We start from the raw sequence: 21,255 nt of genomic DNA, 5'->3' as shown, positions 1-21,255 counted from the left end.
CTTTTATATTTTTTTATTTATTTTTCTGGAAAAAAAAATTTATATTGATTAATGCAATTATTTAATTTTTTGATATTTGATTTATATATTTATTTTTGTATTTTTTCCCCTGAACAAACTGAAACTCAATACCGGAAGTGACGAACTCTGTGTTTTCTTGGCTGCTACTCAAACCGCTGTTGTGTTTTATCTGAGTGCACTAGATAGGGCGCGTGTTTAGTTGTTGTCGGTAGTGTGTAGGGGTCATGTGGAGTGAGTGAGGAGGAGTTTGGGACCGGGCTGCGTGTGTGTGGATGATACTGCAGAGTTTATACCGTCCACACACACACACACTGAGGCGGAAATCTTCAGAAACGGTGAGAAACTCCATCAATTATAAATTAATTGTCAAATAATCTTCAATAAATTATCAATAATAACATAAGAATTTATTAATTGTTTATTAAAATTTTACACACCAACAGTGAAACTGAGAACAGAACTGAGCTGTAAGTGTGCGCGCGCGCGCGTGTGGGTGTCCACAGGACTGAGCAGTGAGTGTGTGCGCGCGCCCGCGTGTGTCTGTGTGTGTTTGTGTGTCCACAGGACTGAGCAGTGAGTGTGTGTGTTCATCATGAGCTCCTATTTTGATGAACATGACTGTGAGCCCACAGACCCTGAGGAGCAATACAGACAAAACGCCCTGCTGGAACTGGCCAGGTTATAACACACACACACACACACACACACACACACACACACACACACACACACACACACACACACACACACACACACACACACACACACACACACACACACACACACACACACACACACACACACACGGGGTTGCTCCAGCCTCACCTTATGAAGATTATGGACCATTAAAAAAGTAGATTCAGATTCCAAACATCCCGAACCATCTAGAGACGTAACAGCGCCATCTGGAGTCCACTTCATGTAGTGTTTGGACACTGGACAGCTGGTGTTGGATCTGTGATGATCTCAGATGTTGAGCTGTACAAAGGACATTACTGAGAGTCTGGTTCCTCTCAAGGTTTCTTCCTCATAACATCTGAGTTTTCCGTTGCCATGGTCACCCCCAGACTTCATCATCAGGGATAAACCCACATCGTTCTTAAGTTCTGTAAAGCTGTTGGAGAAAAGTAAGTGCACGGTTGTATCTCCGTCACTGCGTCTCATCTCCTGTTCCTCTGCAGGTCCCTGATGCAGGGTTTGGACGTGGACTTTGGCTCTCTGGATGTTTCGGAGTGGGATCAGCGTCTCCCTCCTCCTGCGGCCAAGAGCGAGGTGCAGAATCTTCCTCTGGTCGTCATCTCGCCACAGCAAGCAGGTAACCACCTCGCAACATCTTCACACCACAGCTCTTCTCTGTGCGTGACGCTTTTTCTGGGGATTTGGAAATTCTAATAAAAAAAAAAAAAAAAAAAAAAAAAAAAAAAAAAAAACAGCCATTAAATCCACATGAATGTATTTGAACTTGTGCAGTTTGCTACAGATGCGGGTCGCGAGCTCTGACTAGTGACGCTCAGAAAACGACGTTATTGGTACGCCCACTAGAGGGCCCCGGTGTCACCAACTCGTCTTCAGGTTGTGTCTCAAATGTGTGTGTGTGTGTGTGTGTGTGTGTGTATCTGATTGTCTCTGAGTAGATAAAGGGCTGAAGTGTCCTGTGTGTCTCCTGGAGTTCGAGGAGCAGGAGACGGTGCGAGAGATGCCCTGTAAACATCTGTTCCACTCCAGCTGCATCCTGCCCTGGCTGGGAAAGGTATGGAACACACACACACACACACACACACACACACACACACACTTCAAAGAATCATGGATACTGTGTGAGAGAAAAAGAGCATGCTGAGAAAGAACAAAAAGATTCAGACATAGTCATAGTAAGAAAAACACACACACACACACACACACACTACAGTCTGTCTTATGAGTATTGTGTGTGTGTGTGTGTGTTGCAGACTAACTCGTGTCCTCTGTGTCGACATGAGCTTCCCACCGATAGCCCTGACTATGAAGAGTTCAAAAAGGACAAGGTGAGAAAACACACACACAATCAAAAATACACAGTGATCTAATATATATATATATATATAAAATTATATATTTTTTTGTGGCGTGTGTGTGTGTGTGTGTGTGTGTAGGATCGGAGGAGGCAGAGAGAACACCGTCTGGGGGATCTACATGGAGCCATGTACACTTGACACACGTCCCTCACACACACACACAGTTTAAACACAGGGTTTTAGTGATGGCATGTGGCTCCGACAAGCTGCTGTCTCTCAGATGCAAGTGAGTTGGACCAAATTTATTTCTATATAATTCTAATATAAAATAAACGATGCTCAGTCTTCTGTAGGATTTTACCATAAAAACCACTTTCCAAAAAAAAAAAAAAAAAAAAAAAAAAAAAAGGGCATAGTCGTCATGGTTACTTCATAATCCGGATATTTATTTGTAACATCGGAGATAAAAAAGAAAACGTAATAACGTGGCTATATTTCATGTCGTCTGGATTTTTGGGGAAACGGAAATTATATCATCTCTACAGCGCACATTTATCATTTATAAATAAATAAATCGAATAAAATAATATTTTATGGAACATTTTTTCCCCTTAATCACTAAACCAATGATTAAATGTGCAAAATGAAACAATTTCTATTAATAATATACTTTTATTTTGGAGGAAAAAAAAAAAAAAGAGAGAAAAAAGACACACGTAAATCACATGTATTTATTTATCGTTCAGATGGAAATCATCGAAACAGGTTGTTTTTTTTGTTAAATCTTTTGTGGTTTTTTTTGCACAACGTGATTTTATAAAGTAAAAAATACTCTGCACCGGTGTGGATTTTTGGCTTTCTGGAATTTGATCCTTTTTTTTTTCTTTTTTTCTGAACAAATTGTGCTGATAAAAAAATACATTTAAATACAGCATGAAAAAAGTGTAACAGCCTGAAACAAACAAACAAAACAAAAAAAAAAACCTGGCAAGTTTTCACCCTAAACAACTGGCTGGATGTTTTCTATAGATCATAAATATATATATAAAAAAAAGAAAATGGGCAGACTGAAGAACTCCTGATTGTCTGGCGGACGAGTGAACGAATACAATGGCAGGTTGTCTAGATTATAAACAAAACAAAACAAAACAAAAAAAAACACATGTAGTGCAGACTTTGGTGTAACGTGGATGAAATCGGACTCTATTGCTCCCTCGCTGGTCAGTCGATTTCCAGCCTGATGAAAATCTGATAAAAAAAAGATGGGTGCAGTGCTGCACTTCAGACTGTGACGGAAGCGAGAACGGCGAGACGGCTTTCTTTTGTAAAAAAAACAGGCGACGAAACTCCTCTGAAAGAGAATAGAACGTGACTCTGATCCTCGAGGATTGTTTGTGTTCCCATACGTGTATAATACAACTGGTTTGTAAGAAAAAAACAAAAAAAAAACGTTAGCACTCTGATTAGCATGTTCACTGGCCAATGAGACGTCTCGTACTGGGTGTGGCTCAGTGTCCACGGCTGATATGAAAGGAGTCTCCGGTGTCGGAACCCTGCATTTGATTGGACGGTTCGAGCATCGTGGATATTAAAGTGACGACGAGGATGGCGATCGCCCGGCTCTAACTGTTGCTTCTCAGAAACGGTCCTCGCTACTCCAAAAAGGTAAACAGGTTCCTTGGAATCCTGTGGAGACGGAGGAGACCCCACAGCGGGATCCTTCAACAACAACAACAAAAAAAAAGACGCGTCTATCCGGCAAACGCGGAATCGAAGGAGTGACGCGACCGAGCGTTTTTGTTTTTGAAGCAACAGAAGATTAAGGCCACGGAAAGCTTCCCGGTGAAGGAACACGGATTCTCCAGGATCCAGCCTGGAGAACTCCCGAGAGGGTTGACACTTCAGTCAGAACGCAAACAAAAACAACAAAAAAACGTACAGTTCAAAATATTGCGACGGCTTTGGTAGACTGGACACACGTGAACATGGCAACGGAACGAAATGTGGGGGAAAAAGGACGTTGGCATGAAATTCAGAGATTAAAAATGGAGGGATGAGAATGGCACGAGTATGATGGATAATGGCAAAAACATTTTCACCAAAAAAAAAAAAAAAAACACACACAGAACCCATGATATCTCTATATATTATCTTTAAAAACAGGCATAAATATGATTCTCTCTATAAGGCAGTGATTACTGACGCAACTACTCGATTATCAATTCCTGATTGTGTGGGGTGGAATAACTGCCATAACGTGGTTCATGCGTGACGTGCAAACGTGTCCGTGCGGCAGCGAGCAGCTCCAGGCCGCTACAATACGGCCCCTCGTGCAAGGGAGGAGATAAAACAACAAAAAAAAAAGGACACTGGGTAGACAAAAGGTACAAATCCCTCTAGTGTGTGTGTGTGTGTGTGTGTGTGTGTGTGAGGGACGTTATTGTTACAGCAGCTAAGCACCGTGTGCCAGGTTCACCACAAGCGTTGTCTAGGCCACACCCCCTTTTAATTGCCATGGTAACAATTTAGAGGTGTTGCTTAATATCACGTCTGTCAATCGTAGCAAAACCGGGCAGCACAGGGGAATTCTGGGACATATTTCAAGGCAGCAGTGTGTGTGTGTGTGTGTGTGTGTGTGTGTGTGTGTGTGTGTGTGTGTGTGTGTGTGTGTGTGTGTGTGTGTGTGTGTGTGTGTGTGTGTGTGTGTGTGTGGGGTCTGGTTAAAGCATAGCGATGTTCTCCGGCATGCAGTTCAGCTGCGTAGATGTGGTGCTGCTCCTGCCCGGAGTCTTCAGCTCCCTGGAAGCCCCGCCCCCGAGCGGGAGGTTCCTCTGCAGCCCCGCCATCATGGTGTCCCTGGTGACGGAGCCGAACTCGTAGGTGAAGGTGCCGTAGAAGATGAGGATGAGGACGGTGAAGACCCACTCACAGATGGCGGCGGCGTGCTGCAGGACGAAGCTATCGTGGATGAAGAAGGCGCCGCCTGACGCGCACGGTTAAAGAAACGCAACGGATTTGGACGTTTCTTATTAGAGAACCTTTTAATTATCATCCGGTATTTATAGCTGGTGTATGAAGGTGTTGCGGTTTGGTGGTAGAAGGTACTGGATGGTAATTATGATGTTGGAGATCATGGTGTTTGAAGGTGGTCTGGTGTTTGAAGGTGTGATTTGGTGTGTGAAGGTAGTTTGGTGGTAGAAGGATACTGAGGACGAGAGCGATCAGAGACCCAATGGAGAGCGCCACCCTCACGTGGGCCATCAGGTAATCGAGAGGCGTGACGGCGACGCGGTACGTCAACACGCACTGCAAACACACGAACAGCATGCCGGCGGGAAAGGCCACGCCCGCGCCCACGTAGTGCAGAGTCTTGGCGTGGTCCACCTGCAGGAACAACCGGATTTCTCAATCCAGGCTCAGACAGGAATGAAGAGGGAGCGATAGAGTCGTGTGCAGCACTCACCTGGAAGTTTCCCACCATGACCAGTCCCACGGCGTTGGTGAAGCCGGAAACCAGGCCGCTCGTGTTGGTCCAACAGTGATGACTGTGTTCGATGATCTGAGCGTAGCGCAGCAGACACACCATCCCCACTGGACACACAACATGAGAGGGCAAAGGGCATTAGTGAGGCGTAACCGAGCCGTGTTACTTGACCAGACACACACACACACACCTTCCAGTGTTTGAGAGAGCACAGATTCCAGACAGAGCGAGAGCTGTTTTGAAATTCAAAACTCAAACAAATTAAGCATTCTCAAAACTTCTCCTCAAAACAGCAGCTCTGTGTGTGTGTGTGTGTGTGTGTTTTTGAGGTGAAATAAACACCCTTGTAATGTCCAGATGAATGCATCACTTCCCTTTTCCATTAGAAGTGTATCTCTCAGCACTACCGTGTGTGTGTGTGTGTGTGTGTGTGTGTGTGTGTGTGTGTGTGATGATGCAGTACTCTCACCCATAAAGGCTCCCACGTTGCCAATGAGGCTGAACAGGCAGCTCTCTGGAGGAAACGAGCCGCATTTACTGCAACACAAAACACCACAGTCAATATCCACTCCTCCATCTGCCTGTCCACCCATCCACTCCTCCATTCATCTGTCCACCCATCCACTCCTCCATGCATCTGTCCACCCATCCACACCTCCATGCATCTGTCCACCCATCCACACCTCCATGCATCTGTCCACCCATCCACACCTCCATGCATCTGTCCACCCATCCACTCCTCCATGCATCTGTCTACCCATCCACTCCTCCATGCATCTGTCTACCCATCCACTCCTCCATGCATCTGTCTATCCATCCACTCCTCCATGCAGCTATCCATCAATTTATCCACTCCTCTGTTCATCCATCCATCCATCCATCCATTTATCCACTCCTCTGTTCATCTGTCCAACCAGCCACTCCTCCATGCATCTGTCTATCCATTTATCCACTCCCCCGTTCATCTGTCCATCCACTCCTCCATTAATCTGTCCCATCCATCCAATCCTCCATGCATCTGTCTATCCATCCATTTATCCACTCCTCTGTTCATCTGTCCATCCATTTATCCACTCCTCTGTTCATCTGTCCATCCATTTATCACCTCCTCTGTCCATCTATCCACTCCTCCATGCATCTGTCTATTCATCCACTCCTCCATCCAGCCATCTGTCTGTCCACCCATCAACTCCGCTATCCATCCATCTATTCATCCATCCATCCATCCATCCATCCATCTTTGTCCATATATCCACCTGTACAGCTGTTCCTCAGTCAGTCTGTCCATCCATTCACCCCTACATCTATTCCAGAATCTGCCCATCTGTCTAGCTCTAGTCATCCACATGTCCATCCATAAGTAAACTTGTCCATAAATCCATTCTTTTTTCCATTCATTCTCACTACCCATTTGTCCACCCACCGGTCATCAACTCATTTTTGCCACATAATCATTCCATCCCCCTACTTCTCCACTCATCTATCTATCCATCTTCTGTTTCTAGCAGTACTCAGTCAGTGATATTACAATCCTGGCCTGAGTTTTCTCTTGAATTATTTAGGGAGGCTAAAGCTCAGCACTTTACCTTTGTGTGTGTGTGTGTGTGTGTGTGTGTGTGTGTGTGTGTGTGTGTGTGTGTGTAGGGGAGGGGGGGGGGACCTGATGAGAGGGATCTCCTGGATGGTGCAGCAGGTTTTTGGGAAGCCCGGTTCAGCCTTTTGCTCTGAACACGTCTCGTTGTAGGACCTTCAGTGACATAAAAAACATGAACAATGTACACAGAATTACAGTGTTTGTGTGTGTGTGTGTGTGTGTACGAGCACTCACCAATTCTCTACTGGACAAACATGGTGGTTCATCACAGCCATGGCATATCTGTATAAACAAACACAGAGAGAGAGAGAGAGAAAAAGATAAATGAAGGTCCATCATGATGCCCAAAGCAGGACTGAGCAGCTTCTTCACTCACACTATCCATATCCCGGTGATGGAGAAGGCGGCCAGGCTGACGGGCAGGATGATCCACGCGGTCATGAGTCCAACTCGCGGTCCTGCACATCAGGGGGGCAGATACGGGGGGTAGAAGGGTGCGAGGGGGGACGGAGAGGGGAAGGGAGAGGGGAGAAAAAGGGGACACTGATGGACCGGGATACAGACAGGACGGACATGAGAGGAGGACGGAAACGAGGCGCTGCTTTCAGCTCACCACCAGGTCCGGAAAACAAGAGAAACCTGTAACGAGAGAAAAAATAAAAGGGTAAACAGAAGTAAATGAACGTTATGCTTATTAAAGCATTATTACGTAATAATACTGCCCAAGAGTTCTCTTTTGCCCAATCACATTCAGGCAAACCCCGCCCCCGGCTCTTCGATTGGCTACCGAACCCCCACGTCCTGTGTTTTGATTGGCCACATTTCTTCCCTTTACCCTCGCAGCGAATCACAGCGGCGCGCACGAACACGGGTATGAGAAAAAGCTCACTCCAGACCCTGGTCTACAGGAGAAAGTAACTTTATGAATCCTATCCGAAGTTTTCGTTTACATCAAGTCGATTTATTGGTTGTTCTGAAGAGTTAGACAATATTTTTGTCCAACTTTCGCGTTGATTTAATGCGTTTCAGGCTCTAAACTACTTCACGCCTGATTTATGTATCAGAGATCGAAATTAGCGCAAAAAATGTCCGACTGATCTGATTTTATTTATTTTTTTAATAGTTTTGACTACAATAAATATAATGAGAGCGATATTAATGGTTAAAAGCCGGTACCGAAGGCGCCTTACCTGACAGCTAACCCTCGCTAGCCTGTTACACTGTGCTGGGGAATTAGCCGACTAGCTTCGAGGTGAAGACAGAGGGAAGCTAGTCGGCTACGGTTGTAAACTTTTCTTTAATATCTATAATAAAATGTCCCTAAACTATTCCGGACATACCTCGCGCGCCGCTATTCTTTTCGGTACGCACCTGAACAACCTTGGTGGTGTTGCTTTAAAGCTAACGCCTACATCCGGTTTCTCCGCCCAGTCCCGCATTCTGGTAAATGTCGTTCCCCGAGCAGGCTTTATTCATTCACGGGAAACAAAGATGGCGGAAATTAGGGACTACATTACCCATAATGCATGTCGTGTTATGCGTAAGATCGATGATTTACCACAAAACGGCGATTACTTTTAATGTAGAAAAAAAGTACACGATTGTTTAAATAAAAAAAACTAAACTTTTTAAAAATAATATTAAACCTAAATAAGTCAATTTTTAACATTCAGCTCTGAAGAGAACATGACGTCATTAGACACCTTACTGACGCACAGTCAAATAAAAGAAAACGTCAATGAGGAATGCCATCTTTTGATATTAGTCAGGTGTTTGTGCAGGTCGTCAGATGTTGTAGGTAGTCCACCTCAGCGTTCGGTGTGTTGGACAAGAGCATCGCTATGCTGGGACATTCTAAGACAATGGTTTGGGGGTCAGGGGTGCACTTATTTTTGGATATATTGTGCACTAAAAAAAGAGCAATTACAAGACACTACAAAGTCTTTGTCCCAAACTAATATGGACGAAGAGATTGGGACACCTGACTGTGGTGTGGTTCTTTACCAAACTGTTAGCAGTTAGCAGTCAGGATAAAAGCTTTACTGGTAGTGAGGATGTCTGGGATCTAAATTATTGCTCCTTCACTTTGGAGTGAATAGGACTGTTCAAAACATCTGTGGAAGTGATCAGGATTGGTCAAAACATCTGTGGAAGTGATCATGATTGGTCAAAACATCTGTGGAAGTGATTGGGGTTGGTCAAAACATCTGTGGAAATGATCGGGGTTGGTCAAAACATCTGTGAAAGTGATTGGGGTTGGTCAAAACATCTGTGAAAGTGATCATGATTGGTCAAAACATCTGTGGAAGTGATTGGGGTTGGTCAAAACATCTGTGGAAATGATCAGGGTTGGTTAAAACATCTGTGGAAATGATCAGGATTGGTCAAAACATTTGTGGAAGTGATCAGGATTGGTCAAAAACATCTGTGGAGGTGATTGGTGTTGGTCAAATCTTCTGTTGCAGTGATCAGGATTGGTTGAAACATCTGTGGAAGTAATTGGGGTTGGTCAAAACTTCTGTGGAAGTGATTGTGGTTTAACACCATTGGGAATTATCTGGATTTGGCGAAATTTGCTGTAGGACTGATTAGGCTTGTTGTGGGAGTGATGGGACTTGTCAAGGTGTTTAGTAGCTGTTTGAAAAAGCCATGCAGGGGCTTCCTGTGTGGTCTGGGAGAAAGCATATATTGCTTTTTTACATGTTGTACGTGGGGTGGAAGACGCTCTATGCCACAGTTTGTACACTTAATAAGGTTTATTGTGGTGATCAAAGCTCTGTACATGGTGTGCAGTTCCTGAGTTGTGCTATACGTGAGCTGAACCATTTATACCAGGTGACTAATGAAACACTGATGTCTCCTAATGAAAAAATAAACAGTCTGGTTTCTTTGGCAGAAAGCCTTCAAAACAATTCGAGATCAATATAACACTACTCTACTATAACACGCCTCATATCAATGTGGAGAAACTGTAGTTAGTTTTTTTTTTTTTTTTTTTTTTTTTTTTTCTTATGGTCAAAATGACATTTAGTGCAACATTCAAAACTACCACAGACAGGGTCCGCCACGTGACGAAGAATTCATGAACCCGCCCGGAGATGCCTGCAGATAAAAACCCCTTCGATTGCCTTCAGGGGAAAAAAGTCTGAGAGTGAAATGGAAACAGGGGGAAAAAGGCACGAGTGGCAGTGGTGGGCGTGGCCTGCTTATTCCTGCAGCTTGAACTGGAAGGACCGTGTGCTCCACTGGGTGACGTCGCAGTTCAGCATGGTGCGCTCGGTGAAGCTGACGTTGTTTTCGTTGTCAATCAGAATGATGGTGTTTGTCCTGAAACCGAAAAGAAACGAAACAAAGAATGGGTGAACCTTCAGCTGTAATATCAACAATAGGTTTAAATGAATTGTATTGAATTCTGTAATTTGTAATCCATAGTATTTCACTGGAAATTCTTCAAATTTTTATTCATTTCCATTTTATCTGCTAAGCACTAAGAAATAACACGAATGAGGTGCAGGGCACAGTCTTACTGTCAAAGCAAACAGCAAGTTTTGAGTTGAGGCAGTATTTCACCTCTAGAGGCCGCTCTCGTACTGTATAATGACGAATCTCAGCCGCTCCAGAAACAGACGCAAACCGGAAAAACTATTGTATGGCTTTTTGCCGATAGTTTAATCAATCGACAATCAAAGCCGATTAATCGTAACCCAACTCCCACCTGAATAATGATTGGCTGATATGGTTATTGCTGATAGTGAAGTTTTTCGGGTCTGTATATTTTGCGTTCATTCGTTTTTTGTTTTTATTTAATTATTACATGAATGGCAGTTATCTCGTTTACACAAATGAGCAGTTGAGGATTAAGGGCTGATTTGAAGTCTAATGTCTTAATCAGTGAGCTGTCATCTCCCTTTACTACCACTTCCTCTTGGAAGATGAGGCCCTGTGTGGCACTCCCATAAAGAAAACCAATTCGCATACCTGGTGCCGTAACCCGGGGCACGTACACACACAGCGGATAGAGCTTTGAGCCAGGTCTTATTGTAGCCTTCACCTTGACTCTCCTGCATGCTGTCAGGTGTATTTCTGAAGGAGAACAAAGGAAGAAGAGAGAAATATATCATGTAATTATACAATTACTTAATACTTACAGTCCATCCTATTTCCTGCAAAGGTATGTGGACACCTGAGCACAAGCTTGAACATCCTGTTCCTCATTTAGTCTCCATTTCCTGTTATAATAACCTCCACTCTTCTGGGAAGGTATTCCACTAGACTTTTGTGGAGATTCGTGCTTTAAAGGTGTTACTACACTCAGGTACTGATGTAGGTAAGGAGGCCTGGGGTGCAGTCAGGGTTAACATCCATCACGTTCAACAGGGTTGAGGGTCATAGCGGGAGATTCTCCACAAACTTCCAGCCAATTTAAAGCAGACCTTTGTGCACTTTGGGTCTCCTAGTTCGAAGGTAAAATCTCATACAATTGTGTGTCTCAAAATTTTGGGAACGAACCACATACAGTACGGCTGGGAAAGTTGGCTGTCCCAAGACTTTTAGCCCTACAGTCAATTTGCTCATATTTTTCCTTTTTATTGCTAATGACAGACGATAAGTAAGAGACAAGTAGGTAAGAAACAAACAGAGGAACGACCCTGGTGAAGCCCGTGGATGTTTTTGTCTGGCAGAGATGATTGCACATTAATACCGCTTTGGCACAAGACATTATATATATAAAAAAAAAAACTAGCATGTCTGTATTTATGCACATATCTTGTGTGGGTGAGTGTGTGTGTAGCAAAGACACTTCTAAAGCTCCTTATAGCTGTACATCAGTTTAGTCTAGGTTAATCTCTCACACACACACACACACACACACACACACACACACACACACACACACACACACACATTAAACACCTCATCAACATTCCAGTTTCCATTTTCTCCATCTAGTCCACACACCGCTAAGACGTGCTTATGCACTCGTGCGGCTCTACAGCCGTCTGTGTTTGTGAACTGATAATGTGGTGTAGAGGAAGACAGGTGTGTGTGTGTGTGTGTGTGTGTGTGTGTGTGTGTGTGTGTGTGTGTGTGTGCGTGTGTGTGTGTGTGTGTGAAAGAAGATCCAAGGAAATCTGTCGGATCAGACAGATGCGAGTTGCTGCCCAGACGAGGAGTTCATTAATCAGCCCCCTCAGACTGCAGGCGATTGAAAGATCTTCGGAAATACCTTTCTAACACGCCAACGTGAAAACCCTGAGATTACAACACACGATCAGAGGGATGAGGGGGGGGGGGGGGGGTGTTCAGTGTGTAAGAGGAATGCGAGTGTGCAGAAACATGCAGTAACAAATATATACGGTGTGTAACTGACAGACAGCGAGACAACAAGAAAATCAGTCAGACAGAGAGACAGACAGTAGATCAGAAGAATAGAAAATCCAGAGGATAGACAGATAGAGAGACAGAAAATCAAGAGGATAGACGGACAAAAATTCAGGAGGATATACAGAGAGAGAGACAGACAGGAAGAGAGACAGAGAGACAGTTATACAGACCAAAATATGAGGAAGACAGACAGATTGAAAGACAGACATGGAGAGAGACACACATACAGGCTGGCGGAGAGACAGACAGACAGGTCCTCACAGTTCCTCATCGTTAAGGACTTGCAGCAGTTCCTGGACAAGACCTTCAGGGGGCAGCATTTTATTCACCACACTGGTGAAGCGCTGTTTACCGTGCTGCATCTTCCTCCAGGGAGTGTCCAACAGAGAGTTACTGAGACCATAGATTCCTGCTGAAACACACACACACACACACACACACACACACACACACACACACACACACACACACACACACACACACACTGCTCATGCATTTCTGTCAAGTATACAACATACAATGTACAGTACATGGAAACAAATTGCTGTTTGTGTGTGTCTGTGTGTGTGTTTGTCCAGAAAGAAACACAACAAACCTGCTTTGAGGCGCTCAGGTTCCGGACTGCCCCTGTTTCCATAGTAACACACAGTGTCCTCATTGGCTCTGTGTGGGGGCGACACGGGTATATGAAACACAATTAGCGAACACTAAACACACAAATTAGCGCCATTATACACTCCATTTATCTCCATCCAACACTGGCACGGCCCCCGAGAGCCATAACACACCGACGAGCAGCAAGAGAGAGGAGACGACGGCTAGCATGCTAATCAGGATCAGCGCTAACAACCAGGAAGCGCGGAGGTCAGATGTCACACGGTGACACGCAAGTTCCTGTGAAAGGATCATTAGTTACAAAGTAAATCAGTATATTAGCCAGTTAAATTGTGATATTACATTTTTATAAATTTTTTATTCCGTTAAGATCATTTTTTGATGAAAAATGGCTAAGCTAAAGGAAATTCCTCAGAGAATCGTTTTTACAGGTCAGGTTAACAGCGCACGTGAAGCGTTATCGTCGCCCGTGTTATCGTTGCTCAGCCTTATCTTCTGAAAAGTCTGTACTGACAGAGAGGAACCCACGGCCGAAGGTCAGAGAGCGGCTGATAAGCGGCTTCCTAGCATGATAGGTCGATCCAGACGCGGGAACTGGTGAGAAAAATCGTTAATGCGTTTGTGCGACGTGTTTACGTGGGGAGTTTTTAGATCATCGCCCGGCTGCTATCGTATACCGTCACGTAAACACTGAGTTCTGAGTCAAAGCGTTCGAATTTACCGCTCTCAGTGGAGAAATGTTTCTCTGGGGAAAGCTCTTCGTTTACAACATTCTACACAAATAAAAAACAAGCGTATAAGACTATGAAAGAAAAAAAAAAGAGGTAGTGGTGTGGGACGAGCAAAGCTGATCAGTGATTGGTTGTCTCTGGACAATGGTGAGCAGTGACTTGGTTTTTTAAACAATGGCCATCAATAATAAGTCAGTGGGAACAATGGAGAGCAGTGATTGGTCAGAGGAAATAATACTGATAAATGACTGGAAGAAACAGTGATTGATTTTGGTGAAAATGAGGATCAGTGATTCTTTTTTGTGGAAAAAATGAAGATCAGTGATTGTTTTTTGGGGGGAAATGAAGATCAGTGATTGTTTTTGTGGGGGAAAATGAAGATCATTGATTGTTTTTGGGGGGAAAATGAAGTAGTTGTTTTTTTTTGGTAAAAAAGTGGATCAGTGATTGGTTGTTGGAGGCAATTGTGATCATCAATTGGTTCTCTCAGAACACCAGTGCTAAGCCTATAGTTTGTAATCAGGAACAATAGGAATCAGTGATTGGTCAGAGGAAAAACTAGTGATTAGAGATTGGTCAGTGGGAATAAGAGTTATGAGTGAGTGGACCTTTAAAGCTGGAGAGTCGTATTGAGTTACTAGGCTCCTTTTTTGGGGGGGTTGTGTAAACTAAAACTTGCTGCTATTCCAGATGTTGTAAAGACGACCTACGACTTTGCGAGCCACTCGCGGCTTCCCGGATACTGATACGAAACGAATAATTGTTACTCGATGAACCTCTTTAACACTCCAGAACACCATGCCATCCGTCTGTTCCGGCCACGCCAACGCTTCACTATTCAGATCCCCCAATCCCACAGCTGTGTCTGCTGGAATCAGCTCTTCAAATATAAAACCCCTCACTGTAACAAAGAGCCCACAAAGCCCCAGAGGACACGGTGTACTGGGTGTGCTGGGTGTGCTGGAAGGAACGGCGGTGGAGCTGAATTCTAAACAGGCTTCTTAAAGTCCATCCAGTTCTCAGAAGAGCAGCGAGAGCAGGTGGCCAGATCAATGGATTAGACCTTTGAGATCAGACATAATTACTTCTTTTAGAGCTCTATCCCACATCACAAAAGAGAGAGAGGGGAAAAAATCCAGATCTTCTTCATTATGAAAAAAAAAAAATATGGTATCTTTCTGTACATTATTCACCCTCACCCCTGTACATATGACCTCATACTCTATTTATCCTTCTGCTTTTTATTTCTGCACTTCTGGAACCCCTTCGCTCCTGTTAAGCAGATACCTGAATTCGGCGGTGAGGAGGTTGAAGCCGTTGTACAGGTGACCCTCGGACGACAGCTTGCGCAGGTACGAGAAGCTGTCCAGGTTTTCGGTCATGAAATTCGTCACCAAAGACCCTGTGAGCAAATAAATGAAATAATTAACTAATTAAAAGAAACGTAAATAACAACAAACTGCTGCACACGTGAAACTACTGCTGATCAATGATTGGTTGTTGGAAGCAATAGTGCTCAGTGATTGGTCACTGGAATCAGCGGTGAAAATGTTTCCTAAAACATCAACGTATACACATTAGTTCCTTTTTAAATTGTTTATTTGAAATTTTCAGAAGAGTGAAAGGTCCCACCTCTGCCTAGAGCTTCCGAATTGTTCTTGTGTTCCAGGTAATTGGTCAGAGCTGTGAGTTTGCCTCGTTTACTGATGCTGAGCCAGGATCCACCTTCCTTCCCTTCCGTCATATCCACACCTGAGATCACACACATACACACACACACACACACACACACACACACACACACACAATAATGTATGTTACATTATTTCAGTAACCTCCACCTGCAGGAACATTAGAACATCCCAGCTCGGACAGAAGAAGCCCCTGGATGGAAAGGAAAAAAAAAAAAGGCGGGATGATTTCCATACGATTAAACCTGGCTAGTTTTCTGCGCTCGGGATTATTCAAACGACGGCGAGATAGAATTTCCTTTAAATAATTCATATCCACTTCATTGAATGAGCGTTTAATTTCCTGAAGACTTCGAACCCCCCCGTCTCCTGAGAGCGCGTTTAATGAATCTTATACGATTTTTAAGAGACAGGCTCGACTATTAGGTGAGGAATAATACCCTTGGAGTGTGACACGCCTTAAAGTGAAGATATTTCCAGTCTATTAGTGACTGACACGCGAATTCATTTTGGCCGGTTTATACTTTCGCTCTCGTCTTGTCGATGTTTCAAAGCCCTGACGCTGAAGACTCCCCTTTCCCGAACGTTTACCTCAGAAATGCTATTATTTCTTACTGAAGCATTACATAAGCAAACATAAATAAGACTGCGAATAACCAGAAAGATGTACGGACATGTTCCGGCCAATCAGAACGAAGCATTCATGGTGCAATGGTAAAACCATGAAAGGTTTGTTTGTGTCTGTGCTCCTGTCAATAATTTTCTAGACATCATGCAGGTCAGGTAAGATACTGTGGGTTGGGATCGACACATTAGGGGAAGAAAAACAATAATAAAAAATGAATCAATTCAATAATTCAATAATAAAATTACCTTTAACAGCCAAAACGAATATAATTTGGTGTATACGCCCGTAGGAAAGAAGCATAACGCGGTCCATTGGATCTGTTTCTCGAAGCCGCTCACGTTGCCCTGAGAATCCCGTGGGCTCCATGTTCTGCGTCGCCCTTCATCAACATTCATCCCCTCGTCCCTCTTTCAGCAGATTAACCCCCCCCTCCTCCGCTCTTACCCTTCCTCCCCTCCCTCTCTGCACTTCATTTCTGTCACTTCGCATCAACGCGGCCTTCAATTAAAGGCCCTTGTCGGTCACTGACCCCGTGATAAGCGGGACAAACAGAGACCAGCGAACGACAACGTGACCCCGGACCTTCTCCCTCAGGCCGTCTAGTATCCTGTGATCAGTCAATTACTCACACTCATCCCTGAGGAGTGGAGCGAGCCGGTACGAGAAACGTGCTCTTTTCTCACTTCGGTGGTTATTTATTATGGCTCTGACTTAAAAACAAGTTACACTTGGACTCGTCTACACAAAGGTGTGAGAGGTAAACTGGAGAAGACGTCATATGAACTGATCCAGTATGTATAGAAGGTATGTAGTGGGATATTATATATATAGGTGCTATAAACCATATAGTGAGCAATAAAGATGATGAAGCAGGTCAAAGTCACATGACTGCGCTCTTACCGCTGAGGATGTCTTTGCCGCTGCCCCACCAGTCGGCAGCTTTGGACGGCCTGATGTAAATCTCATCTCTGTTTGAGGCCAAAATGAGCCTGCAAGAGAAATACAGATAGATCTATTAAGAGAAAAGAAGAAATTAATGCAGATTCGGTTTCATTTGCAAGAAAGAAACAAAAAAGAACGTAAGGGGGCCTGGCCCGTTAAAGAAGGCGTGGCCTTCAGTCTATCAGTTATAGTGCAGGAGGCGTGTTCTTTATAGTTATCAGGTCCAGTATAGAAAGCATGGCCTTTATACCATCAGTCCTGAAGGAGGCGTGGCCTTTATACCTATCAGTCCTGAAGAAGGAGGCGTGGCCTGTATACCCGTTGGTCCTGAAGAAGGAGGCGTGGCCTTTATACCTACAGTATCAAGCCCTGTGTAGAAGGCGTGGCCTTTATACCCATCAGTCCTAAAGAAGGAGGCTTTATACCAATCAGTCCCTGTAAAGAAGGCGTGGCCTCAAAGCTACCACTATAAGTCATTCATTTGTGACGATGAAATGAAAGCGGTTTCTGGAAGCTGCTTCACAGGACTCGAATGTACCTGGAGTTCGTGTGGTTTATGAAGTCAAGTCTATTAATGCCTCCATCTGTTCTGCTCCATTTCATTTCACTTCAGTAAGAAAGCAGGGCCACGGCTCTCAATCTGAGAAAACAACTCGCTCCTCTCTGCTGGGTGAAGAAAATTAGATTGGACCATGAAACCAGAGGGACAAAAATCACTTGCACAATCAGAAAGATATATATCGATATAAAGAAGGAAGTGAGAAAGAGAAGGAAAGGCACAGCGAGACGAAAGGAGTGAGTTTGAGAGACAGAGTCTAATACGCCGCAGCTCTTAACGGTCGTAAAAACCCGGCGCGGAACGTCGTTAAGCTAACGAACAGGCTAAAGTCCTTCAATTGATTAGCGAGCACAGATGCACAGCAACATCCATCCCTCTGCTCTGATCGCCTGCACTCATTAAACAGTCAGGATCAAACAGAACCTCCGGAGATGAAACCAAACGTGATAAAATCATGGCGCGATACATTTCCTAAGCCAGTGGTAACTATAATGGAATATTCTAGATCATCTCCCAGAGGACAGGACTGCTCGATCCTCCATGTACCGGTTTTAAAATCAAGCAGACGCAGATATTTCTCAAGACTTCACGTGATCTCTGCTGAGAATACTCAAGCCAGTGTTGCCCCTCGGATCCATGGGAACCTGCGATGTTGTGACAACATAAACTCGTAAAACACGCCATTATCAGAGTTATAGCTCTTATTAATGACATCACGAGGAGTCGAATGGCAGATTGAGCACAAAAAAGTAAATGCGGGAAAAAAAACCCTGGGAATGTTTTTTAGTCGATATTTACTCCGCCCACTTTTACAAACGAAGACGAAGTACATTGTGAATGTCACACCCAACGGTATTTGGGCGGAAAAAAAACGTGTCTTGAGGTTTTTCTCAGGATAAACACTATGTACTAGAATCTGTAGACGCACACACAGCTGAGGGATGAGGCTTCGTAGCATGGAACTGTGGCAAAGGTCACACTTACACACTTTCATCACTTGCAGTTGCAGTGTGTGTGTGTGTGTGTGTGTGTGTGTGTGTGTGTGTGTGTGTGTGTGTGTGTGTGTGTGTGTGTGTGTGTGTGTGTGTGTGTTGTATTCATTAACATCAACCAAGTGCTGCTTTATGTTTAATCAGATGGTTTGTAAACGAGGCCGGGGTTTTAACCAAAGCAAGATGAACATCAAAGATGTTTTTTTTTTCTTCAAAGGACCATAAAACAACAGCTTCGGAAGTTTCAGGGGGAAACTCAGCCAAACAGAAGAGTTTAGTTTAGTGAAAAGTGCGATTGCGATTCTCCTTGGTCAGACGAGTGTTTTGACGTGTCATATGTCCATGCTCGCCATTCATTTTAAAAGGGGGCGGGGTCAATATGGGTCACGTGACGTCACCGTGTTACGCAGCAATCGACTCTCCTGGCTGTGCTGAGTGATTTGACGTGTCACATGTCCATATTGGGTATTATTTTTTTATGGGGGTGGGGTCAGTATTGGTCACGTGCATGTGACGTCACCGTATTACCCAGCAATCGAGTCTCCTGGCTGTGCTGAGTGTTTTGACATGTCACATGTCCATGTTAACATTAATTTTGATGGTGGTGGGGTCACGTGACATCACTGCTATACCCAGCAAATCGACTCTTCTGGCTGTGCCAAATGTCACATGTCCATGTTGGGTATTATTTTCCATTAAGGGTGGTATGTGTCCTTGGATATGACCCAGCAAGCTGTGTCAAGTGTATGTTGGGAGTTCTGCGATACCGCGTATTTCAACGTGAGCACGTGACGTCACGTGAAGCAATCCACTCACCTATAGGCATTTTTGGATGCAGGCCTTGGGTCAAACTTGAAGAAGATGATACACATGAGGAGGTACGGCTCGGCCCGAGCGGTCTTCGTCACTGACACGTGTTTTGAGTTGAGAACCGGCGCTGGGTCTGGAAAAAAAAAAAAACTGTAACAGAAGGTAAAAAAACAGAAATAAAAAATTTTTTGGAAACCAGGAAAGGAACCAGAATCATATTCATCCAACGTTTTTGAGGAAATCCTGTTTGATTGTCATGGTAGTCACTCGAGAGGACCCTTCACAGTAACCTCACGGATCTCATGGTGACAATGCGGCGGCGCTTTATTTCTATCAACTCTCCTCGTCTGTACGCTCGAGTGCGAAGCTCTGACTTGGAAGATGATCGTCGTGACAACACCGACACACCCCGTACACAACCCGTGATATCACTACGTTCTCACAGCAACGACACAAATACGGTACAAGCTGCCGGATCAGCACCACAATCTGTGAAGCCGTGAGGATTACGCCTCTATAGTCATGCCTGATGTGCTTCAGAGTGAAGTTCTCTTCATTTCTTTACATCAAACTGAAAACAAACCACGTCACAGGAACATACAGATGATATACTCTTTATATTCCTCCTCCTCATCATCATCATCATCGTTATAAAGAATTTTTTTTATGTATTATATATTGTATATATTGCACAACCCAACTAGATGAAATGATCCACACCCTATTACATTCACTGGAGTGTGTAACACACACACACACACACCAGTTCTGTTTTAATATCTATTCAATATATAAACTTTAACATACATAAACATCTGCTTATATACAAAAGCTGCGCCGCGCCCAAACCGCTATAAAGGGCCCTAGGTAGTGTCCCTCAGCCGCGCTCGGTCTCAGGCCGGTAGTGCACTCGGCGCGGGGGAGAGCGGAGCTTTGGGACACTCCGCCGCTGTCAGGAAGGAAACGGCGAATCGGCTGGTGATCTGCCGCTCAGTTGAGTCGTAATCAATTCGTTCTCACTGATCGGACTTACTTACGGATCCATGCGCTGTTCCCTGATCACTGCTTGGGGCACAGGGCGCAGGAAAGCCGAAGACGCGGAAGTGCAGTTCGGCTGAACAACAAGGGCAACGGCGGGTGACGCTGCCGGGTTGCCAGGTTTGCACCCTCACAAATCCTCTCATAGATGGAGAAGGATTGGGGACCAGTGATGGGAAGATCGGATCGTTTTAGTGACTCGGTTCTTTCAAACTCATTCGTCAAAATGAACGAGTCATTTGGCTCCCTTGGCTCGGCTCTTTGATCAAAAACAAAATAAATTGTTACATGTTCAAGAGGGGGAGTGGTGGCTCCAGCGGTTAAGGCGCTGGGTTGCCGATCGGAAGGTCTGGGGTTCAAGCCCCGGTATCGCCAAGCTGCCACTCTTGGGCCCTTGAGCAAGGCCCTTAACCCTCTATGCTCCGGGGGTCCCTTACGAGGGAAATATCAAGGTCCGTGACGCCGGAGTGACGTGGGGCCGCCTTACTGTGGGCTCACCACCTGCAGGAGGGACCGTAAGGGACGGTGCTATGAGGATTGGGCAGCAGTCGGAGGCGGGGGCCTGCTTAGACTGCTGCCCCCGCGACCCGAATTACGGATAAGCGGGAGAAAATGGATGAATGAATGAATGAATGAATGTTCAAGAGGCAGATTTACCAACACATCTGCATATGCCGACTTTGACTATAGTTCCAATAATGGAAATATGACAAGAAGGCTAAGGACAAATTATGAAAAAAAAACCAATGAGTAGCTCCACCATCTCATACC

The 21,255-nt window shown here is 44.6% G+C and overlaps 3 protein-coding genes across 9 annotated transcripts; 1 reads left to right on the top strand and 2 right to left on the bottom strand.

Annotated features, from left to right (window-relative positions):
- Window positions 1–151: 151 nt before the first annotated feature.
- On the top strand, window positions 152–3,020 carry rnf181 (ring finger protein 181). 3 transcript variants are annotated; one of them, XM_083526522.1, is made up of 6 exons: window positions 152–356; window positions 525–699; window positions 1,203–1,336; window positions 1,656–1,771; window positions 1,971–2,045; window positions 2,154–3,020. In XM_083526522.1, exons 2-6 carry the CDS (start codon window positions 614–616, stop codon window positions 2,211–2,213), a joined length of 471 nt encoding a protein of 156 aa, XP_083382648.1. In that variant the 5' UTR covers window positions 152–356; window positions 525–613; the 3' UTR covers window positions 2,214–3,020. The 3 variants fall into 3 exon arrangements, with proteins under 3 accessions (XP_083382648.1, XP_083382647.1, XP_083382649.1); XM_083526521.1 differs by having other exon boundaries at window positions 214–356; window positions 465–699; XM_083526523.1 differs by having other exon boundaries at window positions 264–356; window positions 586–699.
- On the bottom strand, window positions 2,396–8,567 carry tmem150aa (transmembrane protein 150Aa). 2 transcript variants are annotated; one of them, XM_083526519.1, is made up of 8 exons: window positions 8,465–8,567; window positions 7,470–7,732; window positions 7,328–7,375; window positions 7,160–7,246; window positions 5,969–6,036; window positions 5,479–5,606; window positions 5,222–5,399; window positions 2,396–4,998 (listed from the first exon to the last, which is right to left on the bottom strand). In XM_083526519.1, the coding sequence occupies exons 2-8, from the start codon at window positions 7,532–7,534 to the stop codon at window positions 4,736–4,738; spliced, it is 837 nt and encodes a 278-aa protein (XP_083382645.1). In that variant the 5' UTR covers window positions 7,535–7,732; window positions 8,465–8,567; the 3' UTR covers window positions 2,396–4,735. The 2 variants fall into 2 exon arrangements, with proteins under 2 accessions (XP_083382645.1, XP_083382646.1); XM_083526520.1 differs by lacking the exon at window positions 8,465–8,567 and adding an exon at window positions 8,284–8,342.
- Window positions 8,568–10,011: 1,444 nt separating this feature from the next.
- tango2 (transport and golgi organization 2 homolog) lies at window positions 10,012–20,634 on the bottom strand. 4 transcript variants are annotated; one of them, XM_083526517.1, is made up of 9 exons: window positions 20,484–20,634; window positions 19,453–19,579; window positions 17,044–17,132; window positions 15,457–15,576; window positions 15,112–15,226; window positions 13,074–13,141; window positions 12,740–12,890; window positions 11,072–11,176; window positions 10,012–10,420 (listed from the first exon to the last, which is right to left on the bottom strand). In XM_083526517.1, the coding sequence occupies exons 2-9, from the start codon at window positions 19,506–19,508 to the stop codon at window positions 10,300–10,302; spliced, it is 825 nt and encodes a 274-aa protein (XP_083382643.1). In that variant the 5' UTR covers window positions 19,509–19,579; window positions 20,484–20,634; the 3' UTR covers window positions 10,012–10,299. The 4 variants fall into 4 exon arrangements, with proteins under 4 accessions (XP_083382643.1, XP_083382641.1, XP_083382642.1 ...); XM_083526515.1 differs by having other exon boundaries at window positions 20,480–20,626; XM_083526516.1 differs by having other exon boundaries at window positions 12,740–12,887; window positions 20,480–20,626.
- Between the last annotated feature and the right edge of the window lie 621 nt (window positions 20,635–21,255).

Source organism: Silurus aristotelis, assembly GCF_946808225.1.
Source record: "Silurus aristotelis genome assembly, chromosome: 23".
Lineage (NCBI taxonomy): Eukaryota > Metazoa > Chordata > Actinopteri > Siluriformes > Siluridae > Silurus > Silurus aristotelis.
This window is presented reverse-complemented; position numbering and strand designations above follow the sequence as displayed.

Bases quoted from the DNA above. Each gene is read 5' to 3' on its own strand.
- tango2 (XM_083526517.1), bottom strand. From the start codon at position 19,508: ATGTGTATCATCTTCTTCAAGTTTGACCCAAGGCCTGCATCCAAAAAT. The intron at 11,177-12,739 runs GTGAGGACCTGT...GTTCTCCTTCAG, and splicing joins GTCCTTAACGATGAGGAACT to AAATACACCTGACAGCATGC. The intron at 10,421-11,071 runs GTATGCGAATTG...TTTCGGTTTCAG, and splicing joins GCCCCGGGTTACGGCACCAG to GACAAACACCATCATTCTGA.
- tmem150aa (XM_083526519.1), bottom strand. From the start codon at position 7,534: ATGACCGCGTGGATCATCCTGCCCGTCAGCCTGGCCGCCTTCTCCATC. The intron at 5,607-5,968 runs GTGAGAGTACTG...TTGTGTGTCCAG, and splicing joins CAACGTGGGAGCCTTTATGG to TGGGGATGGTGTGTCTGCTG. The intron at 4,999-5,221 runs GTATCCTTCTAC...CGTGCGCGTCAG, and splicing joins TCTGATCGCTCTCGTCCTCA to GCGGCGCCTTCTTCATCCAC.
- rnf181 (XM_083526522.1), top strand. From the start codon at position 614: ATGAGCTCCTATTTTGATGAACATGACTGTGAGCCCACAGACCCTGAG. The intron at 1,772-1,970 runs GTATGGAACACA...TGTGTGTTGCAG, and splicing joins TCCTGCCCTGGCTGGGAAAG to ACTAACTCGTGTCCTCTGTG. The intron at 2,046-2,153 runs GTGAGAAAACAC...GTGTGTGTGTAG, and splicing joins AAGAGTTCAAAAAGGACAAG to GATCGGAGGAGGCAGAGAGA.